Source organism: Haliaeetus leucocephalus, unplaced genomic scaffold (assembly GCF_000737465.1).
Source record: "Haliaeetus leucocephalus isolate CR32 unplaced genomic scaffold, Haliaeetus_leucocephalus-4.0 Scaffold871, whole genome shotgun sequence".
NCBI classification, from domain to species: domain Eukaryota; kingdom Metazoa; phylum Chordata; class Aves; order Accipitriformes; family Accipitridae; genus Haliaeetus; species Haliaeetus leucocephalus.
Window position 1 is genome coordinate 3,605,908 of NW_010973307.1, and position 22,558 is coordinate 3,628,465.

Genomic DNA, 22,558 nt, shown 5'->3' on the forward strand with positions numbered 1-22,558 from the left:
CTCTGCTATCACCTTGTTCACTTGCCTGGAGTTCTGGAAGCACATTACCTGTTAACTTAGGCCTTTCCTCACCTCTTGACGTGTGCAGACAAATGTTTTAAAGGATATCTTTCTCAAAACAAAGCAAAACAAACCCTAAAATTCCCAAGCAACTATTTTTTGTGGTTGGATCCAGACATTCTGTTCCATTGTTTGCTACAACTAAACTTGCTGTTACAAGAATGTCCCAGGACTACAGGAAGTTGTTTTGTCATTGTAGAAGTACAGTGAAATATTAAATAAATAAATAGAGTAAAACCAAATACACTAACACTTAAATATTTTTAAAAGTAACTTATGACAGACATAGCACAAATAAAAATAAGGCAGATTTAAAATATTTTTAGTTTGTGGTTTTATTCTCTACAAAGTAATAAAAGGAGCAAACTTTACCCCCGTATATTATCTAATTTAATGCTTTACATTTTCATGTTGTCTTTTGCTTACAACAGCCTTACTGTTGAGACTGGAATTGTATAAACTTACTCAGCTATGAAATTTAGAGGATTAAAATTAAGACAGTGGATTTCTTTAAAGGTATTTGGGTATCGAAAGATGCAAATAGGCGCTCTTTACAATTGCAGTGAGAGCCTTTCACAACTTCTTGAATTCTTACCGAATCAATGAGAGCCGAGATTAGAAGCAAGGCCTAATTTCCTGCCTCTAGTCTAACCACCTGTTCCCACTCCTTCCTACTGTTCAAGATCAGACTTGCATTATTTGTCTTGAAGTCAGTTTTTAAACTACAAAGACATCTCTTTTTTTACGAGATTTTACTTTATATTATGGATTACTATGAAAACTCAAGTAATCAGATCATGATCACAACATTTTTAATAGGAGGGAATGCTATTTCTGCTTTGTTTTAAAAAAATAAAAGCTAATGTATAAACAGGAGTGTGTGATGTTTTAATGCTTGGTTGCATTGGAGAGCAACCTAAGTTTTTCCATGACCCCTGAATCTGTATATTAAAATGAAATCTTGAAATTATTTTCTACTTTTAGTTTTGTAATAGAACAAGTCAATTGTATTACAAATACACCTCACTGGCTTGAGAGGTTTATAGATATTCTTTGCAGCTCTATCAGTAAGGAAACAGGGCTTCTTCACTCCTGTTAGCAATCACAGTGCACAGAAGAGAGAGCAAAAATTGAAGGAACTGCTACAGAATTAGCTACAGCTGCTCCTGTGCAGCACAAAAAAATTAAATATGTGCTGTTGTAGCAAGACTGGCTTTAAGATCATAAATATTATGTCTAGTAATCTTTCTTGCTGTTTCTTTATAATGGCCTGATGATGCAAATGTGGCCAGAAGAATTTAAATGGTGGCAGTGATGAATGGCTATTGTACTCAGTGGACGATGGGGCTGCTATGGGGGTCAGTGTTTGGCAATCAGCTTTAACACCTTATCGCTAACCTGCCAGAGCGAGACAGCAAGCTTAGTAATTCTTGCATAACTGTAGTAAACTACGCAATGGAGAGGACACAAAAAACAGTATTTCTGAGTCTCGGAAAATACGGAACAACACATCTTAGTTCTGTGGAAGAATAAAACTTTCATACGCAGTGGCAAGGGACATAAATGAATGCGCAAGGTGAGAGTAGGTGGTAAACTACAAAAAGGATAAGGGAGAGGTGAAGCCGAAAGGATTTTTCAGCTGTAATTCCAAAGGAATCTGACCCGTAACTGGGATTTGCTGGACTTCTGTTGCCATAAACAATTGGGAGAGCTAGGTTCAGGAATAGAAATTACTAAAGGAATGCTTTACAAAGAAAATGGAAATATCTAAATCATCCTTTCCTGGCTAAAAGCAAGCGAGCAGCTGTGTAATAACAGGTTTTTGAACATAAATACCTAAAAGCTAAGTGGATCAGTTTATTACTTTCTCCTGGTTCATTGAACAACTTCAGCGAAAGAGAATTTCCAAAGTTCTTGTCAAGCTCCCTTCTCAGTGCATATCTGTTACATTATTTGAGACTACTTAATTATCTAATGTCATTAAAACCCATTCTGGAAAAATGCTGGTGAACCATCTTGAGCTAGATGGCTGGCCCAGCTGTTGTATTAAATCTCCAATATGTTATAGTTAAATTACCAGGGTTAGATGGCTGTACATCTCTGCAGAAAGCATCAGATTTGTTTCGTTGCGCCTTGTAAGCGGGGTCTTATGGTTAAGTTGATTTTAGTGCTTTTGAGCATCCTTTCCAAGGAAGCAGTACTTAACCTTTTTCCAAGTTTATAACTGAAGTTAAGTTCATCATGACCAAGCAGCTCTCCAAGTGGATGCGTTACTGAATCTCTGATTCTGTGCAAGTAAACAGAAGATGGAGTTCTGATCACTCATTCTGAAAATAACTTCTTTTTATTTTAGCAGCCTTTTATTTCAGTCAGACACTGTTGCTTAGGCTGGCATCAGCCTTAAAGTAAGCAAGCACATACAGAAGTTATCTTAACAAAATGGTCTTTCCCAGTGCTATTTTTATTTATAGTCAGTGGTTGCCTGAGTTTCAAAAATGCAGAGACATTCCAGTCAAGGTGGTGGCAGCTAACAAAATTGCTGTCTTTGACCTTCTGATGCAAGTTTAGTAACTAATCTGGAGAATAATGAACCGCAATTAATGAAATCTGCTCTCGTATTCAAGTGTGTTTCTCAGACAGCACATAAAATAATTGAAAGAACTTCCTGCTCTCTAATTAGTTAGATTGAATTAATTTGGCATAATAGGATTCTTTATGTAACTAGCAGAACAGCTTCCGATGAAGCTGTTTATGTACCTAAAAGATTGGTTTCTGATGAAGCTGTTTATATACTTTTAAGTTAGAAATGCCTATTTTCTCCATTATCTGATGCCTTTAAATTAATTGCCAGTAGTCTGTAAATAAAAAAAGCCAGCAATTTAAACTCTTTTGGATTGCTGGAATTGCTTTTTATTTTCCTAGTCTATTCTTTAGAAAGCTTAGTACTGCAGTGTGCAAGATTTAAAGCCCTACCAAACCTTATTGCTGATGGGGAAAAGTTGAAAATACTTGTGTAAAATATGCAGGTGAATGGAGAATCGGAGTTTCATCTATCTGTGCTTAATTATATTACGTACATGCTCTTGAAGCTTGGCTTTTTTATTAACATGCTGAGGCTTTCATAGTGTGCACCAAGCAGAATTACTGTTCTTTACCTTATGACCCTGTTGATCTCCAGGAACTGCCCGTGTAATTACATTTTAGGGAATCATTGGGTGCTGACATTAAAAATGTACATATTAAATTTCAGTTCCTGTTTTTTGACATTGCTGTGGCAAAAGCACATTCCTCTGACCAAAGTGCATTTGGTAAGTGGGTTTTGGTCACCTTCATACTCGAGAGCCTTGTTGGGTGCTCAGATGTCTTTTTGTTAGCACATGGCTTAAATGAGAGATCTTGAGTCACGGCTATCGTAAAAAAAAACCAAAACAACAAAAAAAACCCAACAACCAAACTCTTTGAATTTCCATGTGCTAATATAATTCATTTTTGTTTTGTGGTATAGAAATGCAGACATGTGACACTTGGAGAAGGGCAGCTCTTAATTTTTTTTCTCTTTCACCTTCTGATGCAGAAGTAGTAATTAATCTTAAAAAATAATGAAATGCAGTTAATGAAAAGCTATCTAAATAGACAAAAGCCTTTTTCTGGCAGTGCATTAAAAAATAACAGTTTCATGGATGTGCATGGTGCATAGTATAATTGCTAGAACTGACATTCCTTAATCAAATGTAAATAATGTGGCCTCAGAGAACCTTCTTTAAAATCTTGAAGGCTTTTTTCAGAGTTTCAAATAAAGAATCATTTGGATGCTATAATCAGCATAGCTCAACAGATCCTCTGTGGCCAGCCGAGCTCATATGTGTCTACTTCTTGTGGCTGAGTTGTTAGTGTTTTGATTTCTTTCTGAGTTCAGTTTTCCCTATCATCCTCATACAAATAGTTTTTAATAAGAATGAGTATGGAAAACTGGCTTTTAAGTTCTTAGAGCAAACCGCTGAAACTTCTTTATGAACTAACTTGAAAATGGTTATGAATTACCCTTCTAATCTGCCCGGACCTAGGAATGAAGTAATTTAACTGCATAGAAAATGATATGGTTAATTTTGCATAAAGTATATTAGAAATGTGGAATTCAGAAGTGTTATTATAGGCTGAAATGTTCCACATATGGAAGGTGGAATAAGAGGGGTTTGTTTGGGTTAATAGTTAAATGCACAGTGTCTTTAGAGAAGAAAACAAACAAACACCAAAAAAACCCAACAAACTAACTTGTGCTGGGTTTCAGATCTCCTTTTGGAATGCAGGAGATTTTCTATTTGAATGATTAATGACTTTAAAATGATTTTAAAATTGAGGGCAGAGAGGAATATTGTTGGGGGGGACCTTTTTAAAATGGATTCAACTTTTTTGGCTATGTACTAGGGGATTCAGAATTCTTACTGCATTGCTGTGTATGTCTTGTGAAAGTATTTTATCCCGTGTGCTCAAAACTGATTTAAATCTACATTTAATGAAGCAACTGTTATGCCCTGCTGCAGAAGTTTCCAAAAGCTCCTTTTAAATGGTGATGTGAGCATAGTGCTGTCAGTGTGACAGTCCTTGAGCTCAGTCGTTCCTATCTGCGGATGGTAAAGCATAGACAAGAGCAATGGAAGTTTTCTGATAATGCCCTTTTAGGATTGCATCAGCTATAACCTTGGCTAGACCATTTGTGGAGCTGGGAGGATAATTCTTGTACACGCTGGCCCAGTCTGTTCTCTTAACTGCCACTGAACTTTCTGCTTATTGGGTGTTAACATTGAAGGATTTTCATCCAGTGACGTGAAGCAAAAGGCTTTGTACTGAAGTCATCAGTCATCATTGTCAGAGGCATTTTACAAAATGTTTAACGACATAGAAATACCAAATGTGTTTTTCTGAGCTCATTGAAGAGACTGCCATTATATATATGTAATAAATGGTATAAAAAGAGTTCGTTTAGGATTCATTTTGGTGCCTCTGTAAGTGGGGTGAGATACACATTTGCTTTGTCTGTTCAAGCTCACCAACATACCAGGTAGGTCTCCAGATTACGCTAACCACTAGTAACTTACATGGCTTTTGGTCACCTCAAAGCATGTGCAAACTGACCTCTCATCTGACCAGAAAATACGCACTCCTAGAAATTCTTATACACTCACTGCACAGAGTAGCAGCTCTCAGGAAAAAGACAATTTTTGTTCTACAAAGATTCAGAGACACTTTAAAGTGAATTGCTTTTATGTTCTCTTTTACTCCATATTTTGTGATCTGGGTTGAAGAAATTGTGCCAAAAATTATCACTGTAAAAGGGTCATGTTTTGCCATTGGGTAAATATATATGTCTAGTTTAGCAGTCGCTATCTACAAACATTTAACGACAGAATTTGGCTCTCGATTCAGGAATACTTTTCATCCAGTAAATGTCTTCACAGATAGTCAAACACATTGTTTTCAGTATGCCCCCCAAGTAACTTGACTACATTTCATAACAAAGATTTGTTTTAGTACCCTTACTACCCCAGTGAGGGTGTTTCTGCCCATCTGTTTCTTGTCAACACCAAAGTTGGGCAAGTGCCACTTCTCATAATTGCTTTTTTCTCCATGTTTTTCTAAACAGTGCTTGGCAAAGTTATTGTAGTTTTGAGATTTGTCATCCTTTCAGGAGGAGAACTTGATGAGGAATGATTAAAGTGTAACGGTTCTCTTTCTTTTGCTATTTGATATCAACTGGATTTTTTGATTTCATGGATTTACAGGCTGTAAGACTGAAGGTTTTTGAGAGATAAAAAACCGAAACAAACACTTCCCTCTGTGTGTTTGTTTTAAAGGGAGAAAAGGAAATCAAAGGAACTGAGAAATATCTTTAAATACTTTTTCTTATTCCAGTTCTGAGTGCTTATCTCTGGATAATAATGCTAGACCTCAAAGCACTGCCCAGAGACAGCATATATACTGGGAGAAAATGGGACAAAAAGATCAAATTGTATTATGGTGCCAGTGTGAGAGCCTGGCACTGGCTTTAGCTCCTGATACAAGGTCTGCTGAAAAAGGTTGTTTCCCCTCCTATATCAGATCACAAACAGTAGTGTGGAAGCAACAAGGACAGTGTCTTTCCTTTGCACAACCTTTCTGAGATGCCAAAATGCAGTGCTTTTAGCATTGGAGCATGGAGATATTTAACTAGAATAATTTGAATTCAAGAGCCTTGGCTTCTCACTGAGGTTCAGCTGCATCTCTGCAAAAGGTTTAAAGTGCTATGTAAGTGCCTGCCTAGGGATTAGCCCTAATGCCTTGTAACTACGGGGGGGGGGGGGTTGGTTTTTTGGTTGGTTGGTTGGTTGGTTTTTATTAAAAGGTGATATTTAATAGCTTGGCTTTGCAGTCCCAAGATGGACCAACCCCTGGTTCAGAGGTGGTTGAAGAGGAGAGAGTAAGTGTTCTGCCAAATACTCTGCTCCCTTTAACACCGTGATAAGCTTCTATTAAACCTAAAATTTGCAGAGTTTTCTCATAAGAAAGTTAATCCCTCTGTTCTCTAGTCTTTGTTAAAGTGAAACACTTGGCTGCTAGGACAATCAAGTTATCCTTGCATGCCTGAGTTAATACTTAGGACGAGTCAGAGTACTCACACACCTCATTGCTCTAAGCTATCTCTGGACTCGGCCACAAGTCAGTACTACAGTCATTCTCAGGTTAATACTTTTGTCTTAAAACATTGCCACTTTATTCCAAAGGAAACTGAAGTTCTGGAGTACGAGGTATCTGAAAAACCACTGGATCATGAGCCCTAAAGATGTGTTTATTTTTAGGCTTCATTGATTTGTTCTGATTCGGGTCACCATCTGCTTCCTGGAGCCCCAGTGCATGTCCTAGTAAGGATCTCAAGATGCTAATACCTTGTGCACCCAAAATAGAGCCAGTTTGCTCTGAACCCCACTTCAGTGGTGTACTTTCCATTAGCAGGTTTAATGACAAGCAAACCCCTCCTTTTCTGCTTTCTTTTATTGAACCGAAGGTTTAATGTGTTAAAAAAAATTATTTTGGTCCACTGTGAACCTGTTGGGGTTTTTGTCTGTCTTTTGTCTTTTTATTTTTTACCTTGAACAACCATGTTTTTATTTAGTCCCTGACAATCTGTATAAATAATAGCTGTTCTTTTCTCCCATGTTTATTTCTTTTGGGGCAGGATTAGTCATATTCCTGCTTTACTGTACTTAGAAGGGATGCAAGAGAAAAGTACTTTACTCTTCAGCTGGAAAGTTTCAGTTCTTTAAACAGATTGTTGAATTCGGGAAATAGCTGTCTCGGAGATGAGCACTGCCTGCTTATTTCTACAGAAGGAGTTCTCAAGTCCCTTGGAGAAAAAAGAAAAAAAGCAGACCGCTCCCAAATTGTATAATAAGTTGCCCTTAAAGAGCTCTTTCCCTGAAAGTATGAGCCTGCACTTGCAGTATGTTATTTAACAGCGCTGAAGAGGGATGTTTCTGCTATTTTCTCCTCTCTCCTTTTCTTCATGCTTCCCTTTCCCAAGGTTCTCCATTGAACTGGTGGTCCCTTTCCCTCCTGTGTCAACAGTGCGTGACAGCCCAAGCTGACAGCTTAGCCTAAGATTTATAGTCAAGTGTCACAATTTGCTGTTATAGTCTTAGGAGAGTGATTATTTCAAAACTTCAACACAAAAACCTGAATACGGAGCAAGTGAGGGACATTTATTGTCAATATGTTCATATCAAGCCCCATGCGATAGAAGAGAAGATACTGTTGAAACACAGAAGTGGTTCTTCTGGCACAGGACCAGTATATTGTGATTAGCAAATGGCATGTGTAGTCTTCACTCTAGCAGGCAGTGGCGATGCCCTCTTTGAAAAGAGGATGCACAGATCTTGTTTCTGGCTTCCTTTTTGAGTTAAAGCGAACAATGTTAAAAGCTAAACTGAATTAAGATACTGGAGATGGAGAAAGAGTTTTGGAGATGGACTGAAGCTGAGGATTTCACTAGCCAGACCAGCATGACCTCAGATCCCTTTGTCATCTGGTTGCTCAGCAGTCTGTCTTTGCATAAAAGAAAACTTTGTACACTATGAATTTGTACACGTAGCTGCTTATCTGTTAAAATTTGGGGATGCCTCGGTTCAGGTTTTTACCTCTTTGGAGTATGTCATCACAATGCAATAAAACAGCAATGCTCCATCCTTTTGTGACAAAGGTTTGTTTGTGATTCCAAAATTTCAAATGTAAGTTTTAATGTTCACCAGTTTGACAATATTTAATCCTTTAAGTGAACGATGCTCTGTTTTTTTTCATTCCTGCAGGCCGTCCCACGAATTATGGTTCAGTCTGCCAGTATTGATGCCAGTGCTGCAAAGATAAAACAGGTGAGCACGTCCCAGGATGTGATGATACAATTTTCATATTCACATCCCTGGAAACCAGAGGTGGCAAAAGCAACTGCTGGGTTAGCTACTTAAAACCTGTTGTGCTTCTACTGTTGCTTCACTGTGAGACAACAAATGCAGTGTGTGTTGCTGTGTTTTCTTGGGTCCTGGTAAAATCTCCCCTTATATCGCTAGTTACACATTTATATTTGAAAGCCTGGTCAATCATATGATTGCATTAGCAGTTAACTAGCTGAAATTTAGCTGTTTTGGTGCTTTAAAAGGCAAATTGCTAGGCTCTGATGCTTTCTATAAACAGAACGTGTCTGTTATTCTGAGTGTTGAGCTTAATTCTCAATTTTACATTTCAAGCCAATTCATGGTATCGGTGTGAAAAAAAGGCTCTTGCTAAGCTGGAGAGAAAATAGACCCTATGATCTCCCACAGTTCAGCAGAACTTCAGTCTTATGAATAGCAAATCAGCTTTCTCCCACTGCGCTTTTATTGTCTTAGCAAAATGTGTGTTATCTGAATGCTTAAAAGGGAAAACCCAAAACAAGAGCAGAGCTCCCAGAGTCCACATGTACACCATCCTCTCCATAGAAAAGCTAAAAATATGTCTTTAATCCGCAGCAATACTTCAAAAAACTTTTCTGTATTACATTTCGCTTAGCAATAGCAAGCTAGCCTTTAGTTCTGAAATTCCTGTAATTCAATCAAATCTCTCTTTCTTCAAACGCCACTTACATTGCTAGTGGAAAAGGCACTTCAGAATAAGGTGAAAATCCTGTAGTTTGGGACACTTAACCACTAGATGGGATAAACCACAAAATTTTGAACGGTAAACAAAGATGTACACCTGAGAGTTAAGACAGAATATGTACAAATCTGCTGTCCTCCAACCACTTTTTTTCCCCCCCTTCATATTAGCAGCCTCCTCCCTCCCTCCCAAAGAGATTTAGAGACATCCTAATCTTTTAGAGTACATGTGCTGGCAAAAGATATTGATCTATCAGATTTAGTAAACTTTACAGCCAAGAAATACATCACTAAAATGGGCTGTTAATCTCATGAGGTGCAGTTAATTTCATACTCTGAAAGTGTGTGGTGCTGGCGGCATTGAGGTGGGAATGGCATTTGGGAACGGGGACATAAATGACAGTTTAGTTGGAGAGGCATGATTTATCAATCCTGAGAGTTAAGCCAAATAACTGTGAGAGACTTATAGATCATGGCTGTTTCACATTTCATATAAATCCTGCTATTCAAACAGCAAATGACCATTCCTGTAATATAAATAATTTTTCAGTAAATATTGGGGAACGTATTTCTTTTAGTTGACACTTTTCTTATTAATGGAAGAAATGAGCTGACAATCCTACCAGGTTTGCAAAGCTGACTTCGGATCAGCTTGCATCTTTTGGAGATTGCAGCTACACAGGGATTTAGATAAGCTGAAGGCCTTAGTACTACCCAGAGGCCTTGTGCGTATCCTTTTAGCCCAGATATTGTGGATAACAGAGCTCCACGGTCCCTATCCTCTTCTGTTTCAGATTAACCAAGAAGAAGCAGGGAAACAGCCATTTGAAACTGTAGTGCAGATGTCCGAGGCAGACAAGAGTCTGGAGAAGACACCCAAAGTGCCTTTGCAGCAGCCCACAGGAGATACCCAGGTGCAGGACTGCCAGGAAGGACCTCCAAGTCCTCTGAGTGAAGCCTCCAGTGGGTACTTTTCTCATAGTGTCTCGACAGCCACCCTCTCTGAAGCCCTTGCAGCGGGAAGTGATGCTGTGGCTCAACCAGGAGGTCAAATGCCTGCAGTGAGTGACTTCCCAGCTCCCACTGTGGCTCAGGTCTCTTCTTCTGACATGCCAGGGCGCTTGGACAGTTCTTCAGAAAGCTGTCTCGGTACTAAGAGAGAGAGTCTACCCGCCTTTAGCCTTCAAAGTGCTCACACAAGACCTAAAGACAGCACTGAAGTGAATGGAAATGATGCTTTGAAATCAAAATCTTGCACATCTCCTGTGACTCCAAGTGAGCAGGCAAATGATGTCTCTGTAGCCACTGATGCAAAAACCTTTCTTTCTACCTCCACTCCAAAGAAGGAGTTGTTATCTAAACAATCAATGGAGTCAGCAGGACAAGCTAGGAAAAAAGAAGTGGCTTCTGGGGCTTCAGAACTGGAGTTTCCCAAACCACAGATTCGTCCTGACCAATTGTCCCAGCCTAGCATTGCAGCCTCCCCCTTCAAAATCCAGAAAGTCAAGACATCAGAGCTGAAGTCTTTTACAAGCATGCTGGGGACAGATCCCACATGTTCACTAAACACAGAAGAGCAGCAAGAAGGAGAAAAGAGCACATCCACTGCCCGTGGACAGAACCATAATGGATCAGAGATGGCAGAAGAAAAACTGGAGGTGACTTCTGACTCTGAAGATGCCAATGAAACTCCTGAGTGGCTGAAGGAGGGAGAATATGTCACAGTTGGCGCAAATAAGACGGGCACCGTTAGATATATTGGGCCCACAGACTTTCAAGAGGGAACATGGGTTGGTGTTGAACTGGATTTACCTTCAGGTAAAATATGATCTAGACCGGGTGTAAAGCAGACAGCATGTCAGAATTTGTGGTGTTCATTTTAATGCCGCTTTTTGATGAAGGGGGTTTCATTAGCCATTACTGGGTGTATTTCGAGAAGGGAAATATAAAAGATCTTTCCCTACTGTAATTTTTTTCCAGTCTGCCTTTGTAAACCTGGTCTCACTGACCTCTGACTGAATTGTGTCCCCTTTCAGTTATTTCATTGGCTTCTTACAATGGAGGTAGGAATCAGGATTGCTTTTACAATGCAACTCGGTAAGTGTATAGTTGCAGGAGACGGGCTTTGTGTCCAAAGAGTTCTCCTGGGCTTCTGCTCTGAGGATAAGGGTGTCCAAAGTGCAACAGGAGTTGTGGGATTCAAATGAGCAAAGGAACATTTAGGCTAAATAAGTTGCAAAGTCTCTTTATAGGTTACCTAGTCTCTCGCAAGCTATTTTAAAATAAGCTGTAAAATTGCAAAAGACTATTTTTTTGTGTGTGTACCTATGTGTATGAAAACCAGTAGGAAATAATCATACAATGACCACCAGGACATACAGATGATTTAAGGTTTATTTCAGCTTCTTATTTGTCATTCCTATCTGACTACTACTCCTATCTGTACAACTGTAGACTTCACAGAATTTAGGCTCTAATACATGCTTTTTGGAAACTAGGGTGCTGTTCCTGGGGAGGGCTCGTTCATATGTGCTGTTGTATCATGATGCAGGGAAAACAGTGACTTCAGCGCAAGATGAAAGAAAGATGATGGCTGGCATTTGTTCTCTGCTGGAGCTCCAGGCTTCTTAACTCCTTTCCTCTGCAGGTTCATGTCCACTTTCATGGGACTCATTTTCTCCAAGAGTAGGCAGGACTGGGGGAAGGCAGGGTGTGCTAGTGGAAAATTCAAGAGACAAGCAGTAGATACCGCTGCCTTTGATAGTAAGAGGGTTTGGTTTACCAAGGGCACGTAAAGCTCCTTATTTAAATCCTTTTAACCAAGCTGTAGCATTCCAAGTCTTGCAGTGCAGGCTCTGTTGGGTGAATCAGCACGTCCCAGGGAGTTGCCTAACGCTTGTCTCTGCTGCACAGTTCCCTGGGACTGGAGCCGTTCACCAAGATAAATAACTGTGTCAAGGATCCAGAACTCCCATTAAATGAGCAGTTATCTTCCCTGCGCATGGTGTGCTCATAAAAGCTAAACTGGATGGTGTGTTTTCAGCTGGTTTCAGAAAACTCTCTGGAGTCTGCATTCCTGGAAAGCAAACTGTAGCTCTAATCCCTTTGAAAGTTGTAGAGCCAATCCTCAGTCCTGAATTCATGACTTATTTTTAAAAAATTAAAATAATATATTTACAGATTCATTTTGATTTTGGAAAGTCACCTTCCCTCCCTGTCTGGCTACTCTAGTCCACAGTGCTAATTCTGTTAAGCTGTTTGCACATAGCCAGTAAGCATCAGCTTCACTGTCTATGGAAGAGTTGAATGGCTACGAGATTTTTGGTCTGTTGAGGACTCAGCTGCTGGTGTTACTGGATATTTTTTTTCCTTTCTGTTTCCACAAGGATTAAGTCCCTGATTTGCTAGAGGATAACAGGCTTCTAGCACATCTGGAGCTTCACTTGGGAAATACAGTCACAAACTTGTACCTTTGTCACACTACAAACGGGTAGAAGTCCACATCCTTAGCCACATGAGGGTATATTGAACCCAACACGGTAACGGTGGTAGAGAGAAGGAAACACCCGTAGAACAGAAGGGGTGACCTTATGTCATTTAAAGAGCTGTTGTATCTTTTCGCATTCCCTTTACAGACCCGAGTGGTCTCTGACCCGGTACCCAGAACAGTGATCGTGAGAATTTTAAATGATCTAAAGGGAGAAATAGAAAGGTCTCAACAGCATCAGCGTAAAGAAATTATTTTCTGTTCTGTGGAGGTTTTATGACACGGAAACAGTAACTCTTCTCAACTTCAGACTCTCATCAACTCGGAAAACCAAAAGCTCTTTTAAATGCCTTTTTTCCTTCCTTCCTGGTAGTTTGCTAATGCATCTGTTGCTGAACTGATTATTTAACGCTTTTGGTGAAATTCCCCTGAAAGAATTCCCCTGAATAGCAAGCGGGGAGGAAGAATAAGGTGGAGTGTCCCATTCAGAGTAACTGTCTCCATGCAGTGGCTTTGCTGGTGTTCAGCAGCGAACTATACTGGTGTCACAGGAGCACAAGCCCGCAGCTAGGAGCCACCTGAATCAAGTCCAGCCTTCTGCTGTCGCAGGCAGCTGCTTCCTCTAATCTTTCAATTTTATCAAGTTCAGCTATAAAACCAGCTGATGTCTTTTTATCTTCACTCCTTTGGGAAGGCTACTCCCACTTCTCTGGGAGTTGGAAGACTTGTCTTTATATCAGTAAGTGTATCGACCTTCAGGTTTGTTTGCTCTTGTACCAGCTTTGTCCTCTAGTGCCCATAGTACTCTCCCCTCCTGGGTGTTTACCTTCACAGTGTATTTATAGGGAACAGTCATTTTCCCTTTCCGTATTTTCTTCTTGCTTTCTTCTTCTGGTGTCCTCCTTGTAGCACACCATATGCACAGAATAAAAGCCATTTTGTCTATCATCTTTCTTTCTCTTCTTGTCAAAGGTAAGAACGATGGCTCGATTGGAGGGAAGCAGTATTTCAGATGCAACCCAGGCTACGGATTGCTTGTGAAACCAGGCAGAGTTAAAAAGGCCACGGGACCAGCAAGGCGGCGGAGCACCGGGTTGAGGTTGCAAGGAGGAGCCGCCGCCGAGAACAGAAAGAGTGGCAACTTCTCCGGTTCAGCCTCCAACCTGGCTTCGCTCACAGCCCTGGCGAAATCAGAAGGAGGATCGACGCTGCGACTGGAGAAGAGCCAGAAAAATGCGGAGAACAGGAAATCCTGGGCAAACTGAGACAGCCCTACCCACCGCAGCAAACACTGTGCAACGCAGCCAGGGGAGCAGGGCTTCTACCTTCGGGAAGCTAAAACCAACCACGTGAACTTCTAGTTTGTGGCAAACACTAATGAAGGTTTTTTTCCTCTGCTTTGGGTGATTGACATGTTAATTCTTTGCCTTGTCATGGTGCTGGATCTACGTCCTTTGTTTCCTGTTACAAATTGTGACGCTTCAGGGTATGACTGATGGCAGCTGGTGAAAGCTGGTGGCGGTGGGTGGGTGTACGGTCTGCTCTCTTCCACCTTTCAGAGAAGGAAGAGACACGTAAATTGTTCAAATTATGGCATGGCTTTCCAATAGCTGCAAAATACTACCCATGCACCAGTGCTTCTCTCGGTGTGACTGGCAGTTCTAAAAAAAAAACCAAAACCCCAAACCTCGCCAAAATAACAATTCTGTTCTAATTTCATAAGAGCTGTGCCTGTATCGCATAATACGTGGTGAAAGGGCAAGGTTATAATAATTCTAGACAGGCAGAGAAGTGAATGGAAAACTTTATTTGGAAATAAAGAACCCCCAAGCCCCCTTTATTTAAAAAAGCAACAGCTCTCTGGTTATGTGACTGGAACCAGTGCCCATCTTGATTACTGTCCTGTTGTCCATCTCTCCTTCTGTGGAAATCAGCACACTCTTTCTAGCTGATTTGTTGGGAATGGGAGAAGGCCCATCACCTGCCCTGTAATATTTTTGATCCCTTCGTTCTAGGAAAGAGGGGAGTTGAGCGAATTTGCTGTCTCATCTGTTTAATGTGTGCTCTCACCATGATAGGATCCCCTGTCTCACTTGCCCCAAAGTGGCAGGACCTTCTTCTCTTGGTTCTGCCCTGTGGGCCAAGAGGATTTTTGCAGAGATATCAGCATTTAAGTGCTTCGATGTTCCCACCCAACCTCTGGAGACACTTGGATTTTTACCAGTTATGAGAGCAGAGGGTTGCTATCCTTGTAATGGGATTAATCCAGTCTATTTATTTTTATTTATTATTTTAAAATATGAAATGTTTGCGCTTTACAATCATCCACCGCCTGATGTTGCACAGAGGAGCTCTGCTAGCACCATACCAAGCGTCAATCCAAAGAGGAGGTGCCTCCGTCGCCAGCTAAACCGTCCCAGCAGCACGCGAAAGCAAACCCGGCTGAAGAGCTGAAGAGTCGTCCCCAAAACTAATCTCTCTCTTGAAAGTGGGAGGTTTGGGCTGGCTTTTATAAAACGTGATTTTATTTTTGGTAACCCTTGCTGGTTTTTAACTGCCTGTGGCACAAATTATGTATTACTGCATGTGTGTGTATATATAGCTGTGCGTATATCAACGTACACACACTCATTTTCTAACGAATCAAGAAAGGCCACAGACTTTTATATTCTGAGCTGTTTATATCTTGTTTAGTCATCACAGGGGGATTGGACAGCTTGAGCAATAGACGTTTCATCTACATGGAGAATATTTAGGATGCTAAATTAACGATTAAACTTTAATATGTATCTAGTCGCTGCCCGTGCTGCACGTGGGTATCTAAGTGCCTTAGCCATCTGGTTCAGAGGTCCAAGGGAAAGATACATTGTCATCAAAGGAGATAGGGATGCTTAGCGAAGGAGATAATTATGCTGATTTACTGTAATTAATATCATTTATGCAGAAGGAATAAAATTAAAATAGAAACTAATCTGTAGCAGAAATAAGTAGGATGGGTTACAATGCAGCATGCATAGTACTGCCAGGGATTTGTATATCCTTTCAGCTTTGTGTAACTAGTTTCAGTGTTTCCTAAATTTTCGTAAAGAAATCTTAATATAAAATGTACAGACCAGCTTTTAAAGATATTTTTAGTGTACAGTTTTTCCTCCTTTTCCTTTGCACGAACCTCCTGTCCATTCAAGCCAAGACGATGGGAGAAATTTAGTAACAAAGAATTCGGATGCTAAAATCCTGGTTTTTAAAATTGTGACTGTTTTTATAGATGTGATTCATGCAATAAAACGATGTTTCGTTTTGAGGTATGACAAGTCTTGCTGATGAAAGACCACCTGCTAATTAAGATGATGCCTCTTATACTGCCTTGTAAGTTTTCTAAAATCCATCTTTACTGTTTTTTCTAATTGCACTTTGTTCTGATGTGCTGCAGAAAGTTAACCTAATGTGAAACAGCCCCCTAACCAATAGCTGTGTTTTTTAGTCTCAGCATTTCATTTACTGCATTTAGGGATATCTTTAAAACTTCTTGGTGTTTGCTAGGTGGCCCCTTTGGGCGAGATCTGAAGGGAAGAACCTGTCCAAGTCCTTTTGAAGCCTCTTTTCTTGCACCGCTGTCTCTGAAGACTGGAGTTCGGTGGGACCAGTGTAAAGGTATCAAGGTCGCAGGAGTAAAAGGGTCAAGCAGAAGGCAGTTGGGTTAATAGTTCACTATTTATGCTACCCACTATAAATTCCTCTGGCCGTATTTGTACTACAGTTCTGACCGTGTAAGGACGTATTGCAGTGTTTGCACATCTGGGGCATGTGGTCAGAGCCTACAACCAGCTGATACGGGGTGGATTTCCTTTTCTACCCACCCTTGGTTGTGTTACAAAACTGTGCTATGTGTATTTAGAGGGGTATGAAACATGGTTTGAATAGAACATACTTGCTGCCTCCTCTAGGATAACTTGTCCTGGAAGCAAACATCTTAAAAATGGCTGGTATGTTTTCAAACATCACTGGATGTTTAGCATGATGAAGTGGCTCTGTAAACAGAGCGCCTTGTTGACTTTGGTGGAGGAAGGATTTTACTCATAGCTCTCTTGGTTTTTACTGTCACATTTGACTTTTGAAACTAAACCTCTTCTCAAATTCCACCCTGACACCTGCCCCCAAAATGAAGCCACCCTAACCGAATCACCCTGATGTGGCACAAGCTCCAGAAAGCCAAACAACCCAAATTCGGCGGTGAGGATGTTCTTAGAGGACTTCTCCAACTCCCTCCTGCTCACCTCAGCTTTCCTGGTCACATGAGGTTTCTTCTAAAGATGTTTTTCAAGATTTTGGCACAGTGAGTGCACATCCCTCTGCTCAAAGCCATCTGTTACTTTGCACCAGCTAAGCCAACTAACCAGAAAACAGTTTAAAACTATAATGAAGGTAATAGAGATATGTATTTTTTATTGATAACATTAGAAAAACTCTATGCTCGGCATAAAGGAGGAGGTGCTCTTAACTGGAACTGCCCAGCAGCTGAGGCTGGCGTGTTAATAGCTATGCATATTTTCCAAGATTTTCATGCACTTTATACAGGGAAGAAGAATATTTAATGCAGGAACTATAATTTGTAGCGAGTATCTAATCTCCTGCGTCTGCCCGATGGTGCAAGCTTGTGTTTTGTATCCCTGAACCGTGGATGGGTCTCGGATTCTGGGTGTAGAAAATTGTGTTGGTGGGTAGGAACTGTAAGGGTCCAAAGCTGTGTCCGCAGTTCTGCAGGTCCCTTCCTCCGCACAGGGTGCGGGATTCTGAAGCGTGGTGTCGTTTGCTCCAGGTCAGCCAAGAGGATGCTTTTCAGAGAGACTTTTGGGGGTTTTCACAAACCAAGCCAAGACTTTTTCCTGTGTTATGTTCAGCTCTCTCATGGTGTTTCGATCTCTATGTCCAAAACAATACCTTTTCAGTTTGAGGGCTTCGGCTCTTTGCTGTTTAGTGATGTAGTTTAGTTGAGGAAAATGAATAGAAACAAGTTCTGCATGGTAATACTGCCCGAGTCCTTAAGAAGAGAGTTTTGTCAGTGGTCGAGATGGAAGCTTCCTGCTGCCGTCCACGAGGCAGGATGTTTGAAACCTCTTTGCTCTCCTACAAACCAAGAAATGCGCCTTGTTCCTACCTATCAGTCGTGAAAACCTGTACGAAACGAGATTGGGTGTTGTACGGACCTGTTTGTACGATAACGGAGCTGTTGAGTTTTTTCTGTGTTTATGCCTGTGTTGTCCTTACGCTGGTACTGCCAGTTCTTTGCACAAGAAGTTCAGTTTTTGCAGTGCCTTATCCCTGGGTCAGCAGCTAATGCAGCGAGGGGCTGGATTTCATACCGGCGACGAGCCTGCTTCGCTTTTAGGAAAGGAAGATTGTGATAAGTAAAGGTGCAGGCTGGTCACACTACAAAATACTCTTGAGTTGGGTCACAGTTAAGTGTCTTGTTCCTAGGTCTCCTTTATCCGTCTTTGCTTTGGTTTCTGCGCTCTCCACCCTCCTCCTAAACCACCATCATATTTTTCAGCCCCAAGAACCGCGTGGCTGCCGCTGTCTGTTGTGAGTCCCCAGCTAGGCTGGGTTCAGCCGGCGGCGGAGCCTCCTGGCGCAGCCTGGCTAAGCCTTGTCCTGGCTCTGGCATCCGAATGCCGCAACGGAGAGAGCGGGGACGTGGGTTGGGGCTCCTTAAACCCAGGCAGAGTCAGGAGTGCCTGGCGCGGAGCGGGAGAGATGCATTAAAGACATTTCCCCTTCACCGGCCTTACCCGCTCAACAGGAGCGGTGCCTTTGTTCGGTAGAAGGCAGCTGCTCTCCCCCTCGCTTTCCCCTGCCAAAATGATTTTGAAGCCGATACAGGAGCTGAGCTCCGAGCAATAACCGGCAGGGTGTGAATCAGCGTGTTCCCGCCTCGCTTCAGACATCCTTGTCTCTAGTGCCGTTCCTCCCCGCGCGCCCCAAGTGTGCTCGTTGCAGCCAGCGTACGTTTTGCTTTTTCACCACCGCTAACGTCCGCTGTGTCTTTTCCAGCACGTCTTTCTGTTGATTTCTGTAAATGTAGTGGGTCTGTATATAAAGAGTGGCTATTTACACTGTGGTATTACGTGTCGATTGGTGTACTTTAAATGAGCTAAAATCCAAAGACACTTTGTAATGAGCTGTAAAGTTTTTAATTATTTCTGTACAATACTAAATTACTGTTATATTGTATTATACATGCAATGCAGCCTGCAGTACCTAAATAAACATCTTCTTTAGAGCCGGTAAGTCTGCGCTTTGTTAATCCAGATCGTATCACCAAAATGTTTAGATGCATTCGCAGCCCTGTGATGGAGGAGCATCACTCGTGGGTGCCGAGATCTGTTTCAAACCAGACTTTTGCCCTCTTGCCTGCAATTTAGGGACCTTCCCATCAATGAGCAGAAACCCACGGCTTTACCTTCCCTCCTCTTTGATGCTCAGGAAGATAGCCCTTTGGTAACAGCCATTGAGGTTTTGGAATCCTTGTCACCGGCCGTGGGTCCACAGAGCTATGCTGAGCCAGGGGAAAGCTTTATTAATGCTCATTTTCCCTATCATTATGCTAAATAAAAGCAGATGGAGGTCTGGTCATGCTCCCCCTTGCTCTCCAGCTGGTGGGCTTCAGACAGGACAAGGGGTTGTTGCTGCTGGCCCTGCCCTTAATCGCTGCAGTGATTATTTTTTTCCCTCTGCTCCTGTTCCCCTTATGGGTTGTTAAAAACCAGCTGCTTGCAGTCCCCCAAAACTGGGCAAATGGCCCCAGTTCTTTGGGGGCAGGGAAGGTGGATGCTGGCTGGGATGGGGCAAATTTTGCAGGGAAACTGCTTAAAAATCCACAACCTGGTTAGTGGGGAGGGAGCTGGGATGGGGATAGCTCCTTTTGGAAAAACAGATCAGCCTGAACTTAGTGCTGAACACTTACTTTAATGTGATTACAGCCTGGTGTTACCTGATTTCCCCAAAATTGTACAGACGCAGCAAGCAATGGATGAGAAGAGGGGCTGCTCCAAGCTCAGCATTGGTTTACATTGGCCAGCCATGAGGGGAAAGGGACGGCAGCTGCTGCCAGCGCTGCCTGTCCTCGTTATTGAATTTGCAACAAGAACTAAGAGGTAAGACTGAAGAAATAATTTATTTTATGATTAGGTGTCCAGATTAAGAACCATGAGATGGTCTTGGGGTTGTCCAACCACTGTCTGAAAAAGAAGAAATGTCCTCGTGCTTCCTGGAGGCATCGCTGCCCACGGCAGTACAAGATCCCAGCAGTTGCTGGCGTTGCCCCATTGATGGGAGCTGCAGCATAGAGGAATGAAAACTGCAAATTCATTTCCTTCATGGTGGGGGCAACTTGTGTCCTACAGCCTAAAAACGTGGCCCTGTTGCCTGCAGTACCTGCTGCAGGGACCAGTGACATGTGGGGGTGGGAAGCCCAGTACTGCGGTTGCATTGCCTGGGTCTGGGGTGTAAACGCTTTGGCTCTTATATATTAAAAAAAAAAAAAAAAAAAAAAAAAGGCAAAACCCAAACCAAACATGTCCCCATCTGGGCGATCTGCCTGGCGTTGTCCCACCGCAGCCCTGGGGACCCCCTGCCGCAGCCTCCTCGCTCTGACACCGCTGGAGGCGTCTGCCTTTGGGTTGTGCCACGGACGGGGGTCCGGGCAGAGTCTTGAGAGGCCAGGTGGGCGTCTCTTTCAGATTAGCGATGTCTCTAATTAATATAATGGAAGTGAATCAGCAAACTAAAAAAAAACCCCGATTAAAAAAAAAAGAGACAAATTACAAATTCCTCCTGTTGCAGCATCCCTCCCAGGCCCTTGGAACACCAAGCAAACACCCGTTATTCGGCAGAGCTGCCGCCTGCCCACCTCGCTGCTTGCGGCGCGGGTCAAACCGCTTGGGACAACGCTGCGGGTTGTCCCTTTGCGCTAAAACCGCCCGCCGGTGCCCAAGGAGCGGCCGTGGTGACGCGACGGGACCTGCCGCGGGGGCTTAGTGGAGCCTCTCGATATGCGCGAGCCTCGTTCAAAGGCACAGAGCGCTGCCAAACAACCGACCACCCGCGTCTGGCAGCCGCGCCGTGCCCGGCTCTACATCTTTTATCCCAGAACTGAGCCAGCGCACGGCGGAAAAATCGTCTGCCCTCGTCTCCCTGCTGCTGCCTTGCACGTCAATGAGCCCCGGCACGGTGGGGCCCTGCGTGGTGGGGCTGGGGGGGCTTCCAGGGACTTTTCTACCTTGCTGTGGGTTCGGGGGGGTTATGCTGTAGGTACGAGGTCAGTGCTGCGGGGAAGCCTGCTACTGCCAACCCTGACAGCCAAAAAGGCCTCGGGGTGATGAGAAACCCAACCAAGGTTTCAGGGCAGCAAGGCGTCCCTGGAAGTCCCTCCCCAGGTCATGTTACGTTTTTTCTCTTTGGCAACATTTTTCACCAAAATATGGCTTCATGTTGGAAACGACTGGCAGGGTTTGACTTGGATTTTTTGGGGATGATTGTTTTATTTTGGTTTTTTTTTTTAAAGCAACAAATGCTGTGTTGATTCCACAAACCCTGCTGAAAGTCATTTAGCAAAGGATATTTTTATCGGTGTTGTCTTGCAATCAGTGCACAAAAATACAGCTGCCTTTTTTTTTTTTTTTTTTAAAGCCACTTCCCTTTAATGTTTTACCTTCTGGGGGAAAAAAAAAAAATATCTTTGTCTGAAACACAGGAGCCTTTTGAAGTGCCGTTACTTTGTTCAAACCTTGCTCTTCCCGGAAGGTGGTTCTAACACCTTCCCCACATTGCAACCATGCTCCACTTTCTGTTCTTCAGCCAAAGCTGTTTTTAAAAGGCACCGATCAAAACAAGGAGGAAAATAAAGGGGGGGAAAAAACCCACCTTTTTCCCCTGCTTTCTTTCAAATTAATACTGCTTTCATTGTCCTCGCTTGTCTTCAAGCCCTTTGGCCACAACAGGCAAGTGGTGAAGGCAACAGAGCTGCTGGATTTCGGCTGGAGGTGAGTGTGGGTACAGCGCTGGGGGGGTCCTGCGCACGGGCTTCGCGCTCGACTCCGTCTGAGCCATGCAGGGGATGCTCTGCCACGACCTGGGCAGGTTGCTAAGGGGGATTTTGCTCACCTCTAGACACCCACTTGTGCTGAATTTTTTTTTTTTTTTCCCAACTATGTGCCCTGATCATCTAGTCCCCTGGGGGAAAAAAAAAAACAAAGGCACAAAATGGGCTGGAAGCAGGTTTTTTTGCAAAGCACAGTCCTCTGGTGTTTTTCTTTTTTAGAAGATCTCCAAACTAAGGTTTTCCGCACTCCTGGTTTTTGCCTGTGAAGTGGGGAGAGGGCTTCACCCTTCCTCCTCCTCCTCCTCCTCCTCCTCCTCCTCCTCCACCCAGGGCAGTGATGAGAACCGCTCTCCTCGGGAAAGGGGCTCCGCATGTGCCCCCAGTCGCGCTGGGAAAGGCCCCGTCCCCACCGCTCCTGCCGGAATCGGCTCACGCTCCAAGGACGCAATGCCATCCCTTCCAGTGTCCCACCACAGCGTCCGCCACCTTCATCCCTCCCAGAGACCGTCCTTAGAAAAAACGGTAGGCACAAAGACTTAAGTCTTTCTCAAATTAGTTAATATTTTCTACATTTACCAAGTTCTCGAGACCCATTTTAGGTCTTACTCATGTCCAAGGCCTCTCTCGGGCTTTCACACCCAGACAGCTTTGCACAAAAGGACTATAGAAGAAATGCATTGTTGTGGAGTTATACATTTTTATTTTCTAATAGGTACAATACTAAAATAAACACAAATTAAAAAAAAGTTTTATTAA

At 42.6% G+C, this 22,558-nt stretch overlaps 1 protein-coding gene across 3 annotated transcripts in view; it reads left to right on the forward strand.

Annotated features, from left to right (window-relative positions):
* Positions 1–18,721, forward strand: part of KIF13B (kinesin family member 13B) — a 129,357-nt gene extending 110,636 nt beyond the window's left edge. For all 3 annotated transcript variants that reach the window (XM_010583158.1, XM_010583159.1, XM_010583161.1), the window contains 3 exons: positions 8,397–8,459; positions 10,013–11,036; positions 13,678–18,721. In XM_010583158.1, coding sequence (XP_010581460.1) covers positions 8,397–8,459; positions 10,013–11,036; positions 13,678–13,970 — 1,380 coding nt within the window. In that variant the 3' untranslated portion in view covers positions 13,971–18,721. The remainder of the gene's footprint in view (positions 1–8,396; positions 8,460–10,012; positions 11,037–13,677) is intronic.
* The last annotated feature ends 3,837 nt before the right edge of the window (positions 18,722–22,558 follow it).